General features: G+C 43.3%; 1 protein-coding gene and 1 pseudogene across 1 annotated transcript in view; one reads left to right on the forward strand and one right to left on the reverse strand.

Annotated features, from left to right (window-relative positions):
• LOC131936762 (uncharacterized) overlaps nt 1–9,594 on the forward strand; it is a 66,880-nt gene extending 57,286 nt beyond the window's left edge. The window contains exons 17-22 of the mRNA XM_059293828.1: nt 3,043–3,153; nt 4,398–4,436; nt 7,031–7,165; nt 7,436–7,534; nt 7,808–7,886; nt 9,471–9,594. Coding sequence (XP_059149811.1) covers nt 3,043–3,153; nt 4,398–4,436; nt 7,031–7,165; nt 7,436–7,534; nt 7,808–7,886; nt 9,471–9,594 — 587 coding nt within the window. The remainder of the gene's footprint in view (nt 1–3,042; nt 3,154–4,397; nt 4,437–7,030; nt 7,166–7,435; nt 7,535–7,807; nt 7,887–9,470) is intronic.
• Nucleotides 9,595–12,446: 2,852 nt separating this feature from the next.
• LOC131936763 (uncharacterized) lies at nt 12,447–14,358 on the reverse strand (annotated as a pseudogene).
• Between the last annotated feature and the right edge of the window lie 213 nt (nt 14,359–14,571).

The following is a 14,571-nucleotide window of genomic DNA, read 5'->3' on the forward strand; positions in this document are numbered from 1 at the left end:
ATTTACACCAATCCTAGTACCTATTTACACCAATCCTAGTACATATTTACACCAATCCTAGTACCTATTTACACCAATCCTAGTACATATTTACACCAATCCTAGTACATATTTACACCAATCCTAGTACCTATTTACACCAATCCTAGTACATATTTACACCAATCCTAGTACATATTTACACCAATCCTAGTTCATATTTACACCAATCCTAGTTCATATTTACACCAATCCTAGTTCATATTTACACCAATCCCAGCACATATTTACACCAATCCTAGTTCATATTTACACCAATCCTAGTACATATTTACACCAATCCTAGTACCTATTTACACCAATCCTAGTTCATATTTACACCAATCCTAGTACATATTTACACCAATCCTAGTACCTATTTACACCAATCCTAGTACATATTTACACCAATCCTAGTACCTATTTACACCAATCCTAGTACATATTTACACCAATCCTAGTACATATTTACACCAATCCTAGTACCTATTTACACCAATCCTAGTACATATTTACACCAATCCTAGTACATATTTACACCAATCCTAGTACCTATTTACACCAATCCTAATACATATTTACACCAATCCTAGTACCTATTTACACCAATCCTAGTACATATTTACACCAATCCTAGTACATATTTACACCAATCCTAGTACCTATTTACACCAATCCTAGTACATATTTACACCAATCCTAGTACATATTTACACCAATCCTAGTTCATATTTACACCAATCCTAGTTCATATTTACACCAATCCTAGAACATATTTACACCAATCCTAGTTCATATTTACACCAATCCTAGTTCATATTTACACCAATCCTAGTTCATATTTACACCAATCCTAGAACATATTTACACCAATCCTAGTTCATATTTACACCAATCCTAGAACATATTTACACCAATCCTAGTTCATATTTACACCAATCCTAGAACATATTTACACCAATCCTAGTTCATATTTACACCAATCCTAGAACATATTTACACCAATCCTAGTTCATATTTACACCAATCCTAGTTCATATTTACACCAATCCTAGTTCATATTTACACCAATACTAGTTCATATTTACACCAATCCTAGAACATATTTACACCAATCCTAGTTCATATTTACACCAATCCTAGTACCTATTTACACCAATCCCAGCACATATTTACACCAATCCTAGTTCATATTTACACCAATCCTAGTTCATATTTACACCAATCCTAGTTCATATTTACACCAATCCTAGTTCATATTTACACCAATCCTAGTTCATATTTACACCAATCCTAGTTCATATTTACACCAATCCAAGTTCATATTTACACCAATCCCAGCACATATTTACACCAATCCTAGTTCATATTTACACCAATCCTAGTTCATATTTACACCAATCCTAGTTCATATTTACACCAATCCTAGTTCATATTTACACCAATCCTAGTGAATATTTACACCAGTCCTAGTGAATATTTACACCAATCCTAGTTCATATTTACACCAATCCTAGTTCATATTTACACCAATCCCAGCACATATTTACACCAATCCTAGTTCATATTTACACCAATCCTAGTACATATTTACACCAATCCTAGTGAATATTTACACCAATCCTAGTACATATTTACACCAATCCTAGTTCATATTTACACCAATCCTAGTTCATATTTACACCAATCCTAGTTCATATTTACACCAATCCCAGCACATATTTACACCAATCCTAGTTCATATTTACACCAATCCTAGTTCATATTTACACCAATCCTGGTTCATATTTACACCAATCCTAGTTCATATTTACACCAATCCTAGTGAATATTTACACCAATCCTAGTTCATATTTACACCAATCCTAGTTCATATTTACACCAATCCCAGCACATATTTACACCAATCCTAGTTCATATTTACACCAATCCTAGTTCATATTTACACCAATCCTAGTTCATATTTACACCAATCCTATTTCATATTTACACCAATCCTAGTTCATATTTACACCAATCCCAGCACATATTTACACCAATCCTAGTTCATATTTACACCAATCCTAGTTCATATTTACACCAATCCTAGTTCATATTTACACCAATCCTAGTTCATATTTACACCAATCCTAGTGAATATTTACACCAATCCTAGTTCATATTTACACCAATCCTAGTTCATATTTACACCAATCCCAGCACATATTTACACCAATCCCAGTTCATATTTACACCAATCCTAGTTCATATTTACACCAATCCTAGTTCATATTTACACCAATCCTAGTTCATATTTACACCAATCCTAGTGAATATTTACACCAATCCTAGTACATATTTACACCAATCCTAGTACCTATTTACACCAATCCTAGTTCATATTTACACCAATCCTAGTTCATATTTACACCAATCCTAGTTCATATTTACACCAATCCTAGTTCATATTTACACCAATCCTAGTTCATATTTACACCAATCCTAGTTCATATTTACACCAATCCCAGTACCTATTTACACCAATCCTAGTTCATATTTACACCAATCCTAGAACCTATTTACACCAACCCTAGTACCTATTTACACCAATCCTAGTACCTATTTACACCAATCCTAGTTCATATTTACACCAAACCTGATTCATATTTACACCAATCCTATTACATATTTACACCAATCCCAGTCCCTATTTACACTAATCCCAGTCCCTATTTGCACCAATTCCAGTACATATTTACACCAATCCCAGTACCTATTTACACCAATCCCAGTACCTATTTACACCAATCCCAGTACCTATTTACACCAATCCTGATTCATATTTACACCAATCCTATTACATATTTACACCAATCCCAGTCCCTATTTACACTAATCCCAGTCCCTATTTGCACCAATTCCAGTACCTATTTACATTAATCCCAGTACCTATTTACACCAATCCTAGTACCTATTTACACCAATCCCAGTACCTATTTACACTATTCCCAGTACCTATTTACATCCATTACTTTCTGCTGCTAGACGCTTGTCGTGAGAATCAGGGGACCGACTGTGCAGAAGTGGTGATACAGCAACCAGTGGTGACACAACCACCAGTGGTGACACAACCGGATGTGGTGACACAGCAGCCAGGTAGATACACTGCAGCATATCTACAGGGGAACTAACTGTGTCAGTCATGTGCTCTAGCTGGTGTAGAGTAGCGACCCCTGATGTCATGTGCTCTAGCTGGTGTAGAGTAGCGGCCCCTGATGTCATGTGCTCTAGCTGGTGTAGAGTAGCGGCCCCTGATGTCATGTGCTCTAGCTGGTGTAGAGTAGCGGCCCCTTGTGTCATTAACTATATCACGTGACCGGGGTTGTCAAATGTCATCTAGGCAACAACCCGTGAGGTCAACTAAATGTTGGAGATTTCATGATGTGTACAAACTATGTGATACATGTCATCTGGTTTATGTCATCTGGTATTTGTCATAATATGTCGTGTCATTTGGTATCGGTGATCTAATATCTGTCATTTGGTCTGTGTCATCTGATATTTGGCATCTGGTAGTTGTCATCTGGTATGACGTGTACACGTGTTGACTTCGTATAATGTGTACTAAAATTTGACTTTTGAAATGTGTAAAAAAGGTACCTTTATGTAAGGTGTACGCGAGTTGTGATGTTGTGTGTAATGTGTAGAAAAGTTGACGTGTGTAATGTGTAGAAAAGTTGACGTGTGTAATGTGTAGAAAAGTTGACGTGTGTAATGTGTAGAAAAGTTGACGTGTGTAATGTGTAGAAAAGTTGACGTGTGTAATGTGTAGAAAAGTTGACGTGTGTAATGTGTCCACGAGTTGACGTGTGTAATGTGTCCACGAGTTGACGTGTGTAATGTGTCCACGAGTTGACGTGTGTAATGTGTAGAAAAGTTGAAGTGTGTAATGTGTAGAAAAGTTGACGTGTGTAATGTGTAGAAAAGTTGACGTATGTAATGTGTACACACTTGTGACGTGTGTAATGTGTAGAAAAGTTGACGTGTGTAATGTGTAGAAAAGTTGACGTGTGTAATGTGTAGAAAAGTTGACGTATGTAATGTGTACACACTTGTGACGTGTGTAATGTGTAGAAAAGTTGACGTGTGTAATGTGTAGAAAAGTTGACGTGTGTAATGTGTAGAAAAGTTGACGTATGTAATGTGTACACACTTGTGACGTGTGTAATGTGTAGAAAAGTTGACGTGTGTAATGTGTAGAAAAGTTGACGTGTGTAATGTGTAGAAAAGTTGACGTGTGTAATGTGTAGAAAAGTTGACGTGTGTAATGTGTAGAAAAGTTGACGTGTGTAATGTGTAGAAAAGTTGACGTGTGTAATGTGTCCATTGATTTATTTCAGCACCGTGTGAGGGAGGGGACTGTGCCACTACCCAAGCTAGTAAGTACACGTGTACACCAGGCAGGTGTACAAACATTACAGGTGTACACACATTACAGGTGTACAAACATTACACGTGTACACCAGGCAGGTGTACAAACATTACAGGTGTACAAACATTACAGGTGTACAAACATTACACGTGTACACCAGGCAGGTGTACAAACATTACAGGTGTACAAACATTACAGGTGTACAAACATTACAGGTGTACAAACATTACAGGTGTACAAACATTACAGGTGTACAAACATTACAGGTGTACAAACATTACAGGTGTACAAACATTACAGGTGTACAAACATTACAGGTGTACAAACATTACAGGTGTACAAACATTACAGGTGTATAAACATTACAGGTGTACAAACATTACAGGTGTATAAACATTACAGGTGTACAAACATTACAGGTGTATAAACATTACAGGTGTACAAACATTACAGGTGTACAAACATTACAGGTGTATAAACATTACAGGTGTACAAACATTACAGGTGTATAAACATTACAGGTGTACAAACATTACAGGTGTATAAACATTACAGGTGTACAAACATTACAGGTGTACAAACATTACAGGTGTACAAACATTACAGGTGTATAAACATTACAGGTGTACAAACATTACAGGTGTACAAACATTACAGGTGTATAAACATTACAGGTGTACAAACATTCAGTCGCACAGAAACTCATGAGTGCAAGTGTGACGACTCTGTTTAACAGTGAACGAAAAAAAAAAGTCACAGGAAAAAAACACAGAAAAAAGTCACAGATTTTGCTAGGAAAAAAAGTCCCAAAAATATTTTAAGAAATATTTTGATTTAATTGCTGATAATTGTAAAATTTTGGGTGTTTATTACTGTGCTTGGTGATTTTTTCGGTAAACTTTAAAAGCATTATGATTCATAACAAGAACAAGTTAAAATACTGTGAGATAACGTACAACGCAATGTAAACATTTGTTACATATTTAGTTAAATTCACCGTGGAAAATTATTATAAAATACATTTAGGCTCATCAGTTTGTTTGCGTATGTTTTTGCCGTAGGCTTTATCTTGGTCGGCTTCTCCTCAGTCGGCTTTGTCTGTCCATATTGTGTGTTGTTTACGTTTTGCTTCAATCACAGCCCTTGTACCGTGTCGGCTTTCTGTTTTGATCCTGTGCTTTGTTATGTAAAGAGCGTGATATATACGTAGACAGTACAGATGGTTGAATTATTGTTGTGATTAGTTGAAGTCAGCAAGTGACACTAACTATGTCTTTATGCTATTTCACGCTAATTTAAAGTTAGTATTAAAATAACACTATGGAAACCGAGAAAGTTCGAACATTATATTAAATTCTATAAAATATTATAAGTAAAACAGAATTACAATTAACACCTACAAACTTTACACTAAAATCTTTTATGTGTGTTATAAATATTACTATATGTATACAAACCACGCATATATATCTAAAATATTTACATTTCATTAAATTAATCGTAAGTTGATTAGCATAATACATAAAAGTATTAACAATTACCATGCAAATACACATTTGTGACTTTTTTTCTGTGTTTTTTTTTCCTGTGACTTTTTCCTACAATCTTTTCAACATGTCTTTTAGTTAGGCTGTTTGCTGGTCAAGCTAATATCTGTTGTATGTCTGACAAGTTGTCCAACATATGTTGTTTGTCTGACAGGCTATCCAACACATGTTGTATGTATGACAGGCTATCCAACATATGTTGTATGTCTGACAGGCTGTCCAACATATGTTGTATATCTGACAGGCTATCCAACATATGTTGTATATCTGACAGGCTATCCAACATATGTTGTATGTATGACAGGCTATCCAACATATGTTGTATGTATGACAGGTTGTCCAACATATGTTGTATATCTGACAGGCTATCCAACATATGTTGTATGTATGACAGGCTATCCAACATATGTTGTATGTCTGACAAGTTGTCCAACATATGTTGTATGTCTGACAGGCTGTCTAACATATGTTGTATGTCTGACAGGCTGTCCAACATTTGTTGTATGTATGACAGGTTGTCCAACATATGTTGTATGTCTGACAAGTTGTCCAACATATGTTGTATGTCTGACAAGCTATGCAACATATGTTGTATGTATGACAGGCTATCCAACATATGTTGTATGTCTGACAGGTTGTCCAACATATGTTGTATGTCTGACAGGCTATCCAACATATGTTGTATGTATGACAGGCTATCGAACATATGTTGTATGTCTGACAGGCTGTCCAACATATGTTGTATATCTGACAGGCTATCCAACATATGTTGTATATCTGACAGGCTATCCAACATATGTTGTATGTATGACAGGCTATCCAACATATGTTGTATGTATGACAGGTTGTCCAACATATGTTGTATATCTGACAGGCTATCCAACATATGTTGTATGTATGACAGGTTGTCCAACATATGTTGTATATCTGACAGGCTATCCAACATATGTTGTATATCTGACAGGCTATCCAACATATGTTGTATGTATGACAGGCTGTCCAACATATGTTGTATGTCTGACAGGCTGTCCAACATATGTTGTATGTCTGACAGGCTGTCCCGCAGGCAAGTACGGCGATAACTGCGAGAAAGCCTGCAGCAACTGTGCCACAGCCTGCGACAGGCGGACAGGCGCCTGCAGGGAGTGTAAGCCTGGCTGGCGCTTCCCACAGAGCTCCTGCAAGACCCGTAAGTCACGTGGTCATGTCAAGTTGTCCTGTTGTCACGTGGTCCTGGTGTCACGTGGTCCTGGTGTCACGTGGTCCTGTTGTCACGTGATCCTGTTGTCACGTGATCCTGTTGTCACGGGGTCCTGCTGTCACGTGGTCCTGGTGTCACGTTCTATTTTGTCATATTATTATGTTGATTTGTTTTTAAAAGCAAATTTAAACTACTTTAGAACCATGTTCAGTGAAATTACCCCCCCCCCTCCCGTCTCCCCCCTCTCTCCCCACTCAGCCTGCCCTGTCATGACCTTTGGCAGCAGATGTTCGGGTTCCTGCGACAGCAAGTGTAGCGGTCAAGACTGTCTAGACCGTGTGGAGGGCAAATGTCAAGGTCAGTTAAACATCAGACTGACTTAAGTCAAACATCAGACTGACTTAAGTCAAACATCAGACTGACTTAAGTCAAACATCAGACTGACTTAAGTCAAACATCAGACTGACTTAAGTCAAACATCAGACTGACTTAAGTGAAACATCAGACTGACTTAAGTCAAACATTAGATGTGACTTAAGTCAACCATCAGATGTGACTTAAGTCATCCATCAGACGTGACTTAAGTCAAACACCTGTCCAACCTAACTCCCTGCTGTTTACCTGTCGCAGGTGCTTCCTTCAACTGGCTGTACCTGCTGTTGCTGTTTGCGGCTGTACCCATTGGCCTGATGCTGTACCTCTTCAGCAAGTGAGTCACAAGCATTATCTAGTTGTTTCTTATGGATGTACAGTGGCTGGGTAGTTTTGTAGTCCTGGGGATGGTTGGTGGGTAGGTGGGTGGGTGGGTGGGGCAGGTGGATGGGTAAACACATGTGTAGTGTTGTGTTGGTCTGGGGTGGATGTTCATACAAACATACATACATACATACATACATACATACATACATACATACATACATACATACATACATACATACATACATACATACATACACGTCTGTCTTCATGTCTGACTACATGTCTGCCTACATGTCTTCCTACATGTATGTCTAAATGTCTGCCTATATGTCTGCCTACATGTCTGCCTACATCACATGTCTGTCTACATTTCTGCCTACATGTCTGCCTACATCACATGTCTGCCTACATGTCTGCCTACATGACATGTCTGCCTACATGTCTGCCTACATGTCTGCCTACATGTCTGTCTAAATGTCTGCCTACATGTCTGCCTACATCACATGTCTGTCTACATTTCTGCCTACATGTCTGCCTACATCACATGTCTGCCTACATGTCTGCCTACATGTATGTCTAAATGTCTGCCTATATGTCTGCCTACATGTCTGCCTACATCACATGTCTGCCTACATGTCTACCTACATGTCTGCCTGCATCACATGTCTGCCTGAATGTCTGCCTACATTTCTGCCTACATGTCTGCCTACATGTCTGCTTGAATGTCTGCCTACATGTCTGCCTACATGTCTGCTTGAATGTCTGCCTACATGTCTGCCTACATGTCTGCCTACATGTCTGCCTACATGTCTGCCTACACGTCTGCCTACGCGTCTGCCTACACGTCTGTCTACATGTCTGCCTACATGTCTGCCTACATGTCTGCCTACATCATATGTCTGCCTACATGTCTGCCTACACGTCTGCCTACATGTCTGCCTACATGTCTGCCTACACGTCTGCCTACACGTCTGTCTACATGTCTGCCTACATCACATGTCTGTCTACATGTCTGCCTACACGTCTGCCTACACGTCTGTCTACATGTCTGCCTACATGTCTGCCTACATGTCTGCCTACATCATATGTCTGCCTACATGTCTGCCTACACGTCTGCCTACATGTCTGCCTACATGTCTGCCTACACGTCTGCCTACACGTCTGTCTACATGTCTGCCTACATCACATGTCTGTCTACATGTCTGCCTACATGTCTGCCTACATCACATGTCTGTCTACATGTCTGCCTACATCACATGTCTGTCTACATGTCTGCCTACATGTCTGCCTACACGTCTGCCTACACGTCTGTCTACATGTCTGCCTACATCACATGTCTGTCTACATGTCTGCCTACATGTCTGCCTACATCACATGTCTGTCTACATGTCTGCCTACATCACATGTCTGTCTACATGTCTGCCTACATGTCTGCCTACATATCTGCCTACATGTCTTCCTACATCACATGTCTGCCTATATGTCTGCCTACATGTCTGTCTACATGTCTGTCTACATGTCTGTCTACATGTCTGCCTACACGTCTGCCTACATGTGACGTGTGCCGGTAGCTGACGTCACCTTTCCTCCCCAGGGTCAAGAAACGCGGCGGGTACCAGTTTGGTGAGAGCGAAATGCCGGAGGAGAAAGTTCCAGAGCCAGTGGCACCTGAGGTGGCTCCAGACACGGAGGAGGGGGGCGAGGAGGAGGAGGACTAGGGATGACGTCATGGGAGGGGGCGGAGTGTTGCTGTATATGTACGACATGACACACAATTGTGTATTAAACTTGAAGTCAACTGGAAGCTTGTTTCCTGCTATTTCTTCCAATGGAAAATTTAACACGAATAAACGTCAGACAAGTAAATTGTCAGTGTCAGTGATATGGTTAGGGTCAGTGATATGGTTAGGGTTAGGGTCAGGGTTAGAGTCAAGGTCAGCGTCAGTGATATTGTTGGGGTCAGTGATATGGTCAGGGTCATGGTTAGCGTCATTGATATGATAGGGTCAGGGTTAGGGTCAGGGTCAGGGTCAGGGTCAGTGATATTGTTGGGGTTAGGGTCAGGGTTAGGGTCAGGGTTAGGGTCAGTGATATTGTTGGGGTTAGGGTCAGTGATATTGTTACGGTTAGGATTGTATTTGTTGTTAGAGAAAAACTGTAGTAAACAAAATCTGATCAAAAGCTAACACGTTTTATTTGCAATAGACTGGGGACAATAGATTTGGGACAATAGACTGGACAATAGATTTAGGACAAAAGACTGGACAATAGATTTAGGACAATAGACTGGGTACAATAGATTTAGGACAATAGACTGGACAATAGATTTGGGACAAAAGACTGGACAATAGATTTGGGACAAAAGATTGGATACAATAGATTTGGGACAAAAGACTGGATACAATAGATTTGGGACAAAAGATTGGACAATAGATTTGGGACAAAAGACTGGACAATAGATTTAGGACAAAAGACTGGGTACAATAGATTTGGGACAAAAGACTGGACAATAGATTTAGGAAAAAAGACTGGGTACAATAGATTTGGGACAATAGACTGGACAATAGATTTAGGACAATAGACTGGACAATAGATTTAGGACAATAGACTGGGTACAATAGATTTAGGACAATAGACTGGACAATAGATTTGGGACAAAAGACTGGACAATAGATTTGGGACAAAAGATTGGATACAATAGATTTGGGACAAAAGACTGCATACAATAGATTTGGGACAAAAGATTGGACAATAGATTTGGGACAAAAGACTGGACAATAGATTTAGGACAAAAGACTGGGTACAATAGATTTGGGACAAAAGACTGGACAATAGATTTAGGACAAAAGACTGGGTACAATAGATTTGGGACAAAAGACTGGACAATAGATTTAGGACAAAAGACTGGGTACAATAGATTTGGGACAAAAGACTGGGTACAATAGATTTGGGACAAAAGACTGGGTACAATAGATTTGGGACAAAAGACTGGGTACAATAGATTTGGGACAAAAGACTGGGTACAATAGATTTGGGACAAAAGACTGGGTACAATAGATTTGGGACAAAAGACTGGGTACAATAGATTTGGGACAAAAGACTGGGTACAATAGATTTGGGACAAAAGACTGGGTACAATAGATTTGGGACAAAAGACTGGGTACAATAGATTTGGGACAAAAGACTGGGTACAATAGATTTGGGACAAAAGACTGGACAATAGATTTAGGACAAAAGACTGGGTACAATAGATTTGGGACAAAAGACTGGGTACAATAGATTTGGGACAAAAGACTGGGTACAATAGATTTGGGACAAAAGACTGGACAATAGATTTAGGACAAAAGACTGGGTACAATAGATTTGGGACAAAAGACTGGGTACAATAGATTTGGGACAAAAGATTGGACAATAGATTTGGGACAAAAGACTGGGTACAATAGATTTGGGACAAAAGACTGGACAATAGATTTAGGACAAAAGACTGGGTACAATAGATTTGGGACAAAAGACTGGGTACAATAGATTTGGGACAAAAGACTGGGTACAATAGATTTGGGACAAAAGACTGGGTACAATAGATTTGGGACAAAAGACTGGGTACAATAGATTTGGGACAAAAGACTGGGTACAATAGATTTGGGACAAAAGACTGGGTACAATAGATTTGGGACAAAAGACTGGACAATAGATTTAGGACAAAAGACTGGGTACAATAGATTTGGGACAAAAGACTGGACAATAGATTTAGGACAAAAGACTGGGTACAATAGATTTGGGACAAAAGACTGGGTACAATAGATTTGGGACAAAAGACTGGGTACAATAGATTTGGGACAAAAGACTGGGTACAATAGATTTGGGACAAAAGACTGGGTACAATAGATTTGGGACAAAAGACTGGACAATAGATTTGGGACAAAAGACTGGACAATAGATTTGGGACAAAAGACTGGACAATAGATTTGGGATAAAAGACTGGACAATAGATTTGGGATAAAAGACTGGACAATAGATTTGGGATAAAAGACTGGACAATAGATTTGGGATAAAAGACTGGACAATAGATTTGGGACAAAAGACTGGACAATAGATTTGGGACAAAAGACTGGACAATAGATTTGGGACAAAAGACTGGACAATAGAGCCACATATGTCTTATCACTGGGACGTTCAAGCCCTAATCAAACAATAACAAGATACATACAGCTGATGGTGTTTTAACACAAACACACACATATGATGGTGTGTTATCACACACACACACATATGGTGTGTTATCACACACACACACACATATGGTGTGTTATCACACACACACACAGCTGAAGGTGTTTTAACCCAGACCCAACACAACCATATTTTACACCTGCACTACTTGCATGAAAGACACATAGCCCAGACCGCCCGTAAGTACCCCTGCCCCGGGTCTAGTCCTCACACCCCTGACCCCCGGGGTTAGTCCTCCCACCCCTGACCCTCGGGTCTAGTCCTCACACCCCTGACCCCCGGGTCTAATCCTCACACCCCTGACCCCCGGGTCTAGTCCTCACACCCCTGATCCCCGGGTCTAGTCCTCACACCCCTGACCCCCGGGTCTAGTCCTCACACCCCTGACCCCCGGGTCTAGTCCTCCCACCCCTGACCCCCAGGTCCTCCCACCCCTGATTCCCGGGTCCTCACACCCCTGACCCCCGGGTCTAGTCCTCACACCCCTGACCCCCGGGTCTAGTCCTCACACCCCTGACCCCCAGGTCCTCACACCCCTGACCCCCGGGGTTAGTCCTCCCACCCCTGACCCTCGGGTCTAGTCCTCACACCCCTGACCCCCGGGTCTAGTCCTCACACCCCTGATCCCGGGGTTAGTCCTCACACCCCTGACCCCCGGGTCTAGTCCTCACACCCCTGACCCCCGGGTCTAGTCCTCACACCCCTGACCCCCGGGTCTAGTCCTCACACCCCTGACCCCCGGGTCTAGTCCTCACACCCCTGACCCCCGGGTCTAGTTCTCACACCCCTGACCCCCAGGTCCTCACACCCCTGACCCCCGGGTCTAGTCCTCACACCCCTGACCCCCGGGTCTAGTCCTCACACCCCTGACCCCCGGGTCTAGTCCTCACACCCTGACCCCCGGGTCTAGTCCTCACACCCCTGACCCCTGGGTCTAGTTCTCACACCCCTGAACCTCAGGTCCTCACACCCCTGACCCCCGGGTCTAGTCCTCACACCCCTGACCCCCGGGTCTAGTTCTCACACCCCTGACCCCCAGGTCCTCACACCCCTGACCCCCGGGTCTAGTCCTCACACCCCTGACCCCCGGGTCTAGTCCTCACACCCCTGACCCCCGGGTCTAGTTCTCACACCCCTGACCCCCAGGTCCTCACACCCCTGACCCCCGGGTCTAGTCCTCACACCCCTGACCCCTGGGTCTAGTCCTCACACCCCTGACCCCCGGATCTAGTTCTCACACCCCTGACCCCCAGGTCCTCCCACCCCTGACCCCCGGGTCTAGTCCTCACACCCCTGACCCCCGGGTCTAGTCCTCACACCCCTGACCACCGGGTCTAGTCCTCCCACCCCTGACCCACGGGTCCTCACACCCCTGACCCACGGGTCCTCACACCCCTGACCCCCGGGTCTAGTCCTCACACCCCTGACCCCCGGGTCCTCACACCTCTGACCCCCGGATCTAGTCCTCACACCCCTGACCCCCGGGTCTAGTCCTCCCACCCCTGACCCACGGGTCCTCACACCTCTGACCCCCTGGTCTAGTCCTTACACCCCTGACCCCCGGGTCTAGTCCTCCCACCCCTGACCCCCGGGTCTAGTCCTCCCACCCCTGATCCACGGGTCCTCACACCTCTGACCCCCGGGTCTAGTCCTCCCACTCCTGACCCCCGGGTCTAGTCCTCACACCCCTGACCCCCGGGTCTAGTCCTCCCACCCCTGACCCCCGGGTCTAGTCCTCCCACCCCTGACCCCCGGGTCTAGTCCTCACACCCCTGACCCCCGGGTCTAGTCCTCCCACCCCTGACCCACGGGTCCTCACACCTCTGACCCCCGGATCTAGTCCTCACACCCCTGACCCACGGATCTAGTCCTCACACCCCTGACCCCGGGGTCTAGTCCTCCCACCCCTGACCCACGGGTCCTTACACCTCTGACCCCCGGGTCTAGTCCTTACACCCCTGACCCCCGGGTCTAGTCCTCCCACCCCTGACCCCCGGGTCTAGTCCTCCCACCCCTGACCCACGGGTCCTCACACCTCTGACCCCCGGGTCTAGTCCTCCCACTCCTGACCCCCGGGTCTAGTCCTCACACCCCTGACCCCCGGGTCTAGTCCTCCCACCCCTGACCCCCGGGTCTAGTCCTCACACCCCTGACCCCCAGGTCCTTACACCCCTGACCCCCGGGTCTAGTCCTCACACCCCTGACCCCCAAGTCCTCACACCCCTGACCCCCGGGTCTAGTCCTCACACCCCTGACCCCCGGGTCTAGTCCTCACACCCCTGACCCCCGGGTCTAGTCCTCACACCCCTGACCCCCTAGTACCTATTTACACCAATCCTAGTTCATATTTACACCAATCCTAGTGAATATTTACACCAATCCTAGCACATATTTACACCTATCCTAGTACTCACACCCCTGACCCCCGGGTCTAGTCCTCCCACCCCTGACCCCCGGGTCTAGTC

This window comes from Physella acuta, unplaced genomic scaffold (genome assembly GCF_028476545.2).
Source record: "Physella acuta isolate Inbredline_101_S28 unplaced genomic scaffold, ASM2847654v3 ptg000186l, whole genome shotgun sequence".
Lineage (NCBI taxonomy): Eukaryota > Metazoa > Mollusca > Gastropoda > Physidae > Physella > Physella acuta.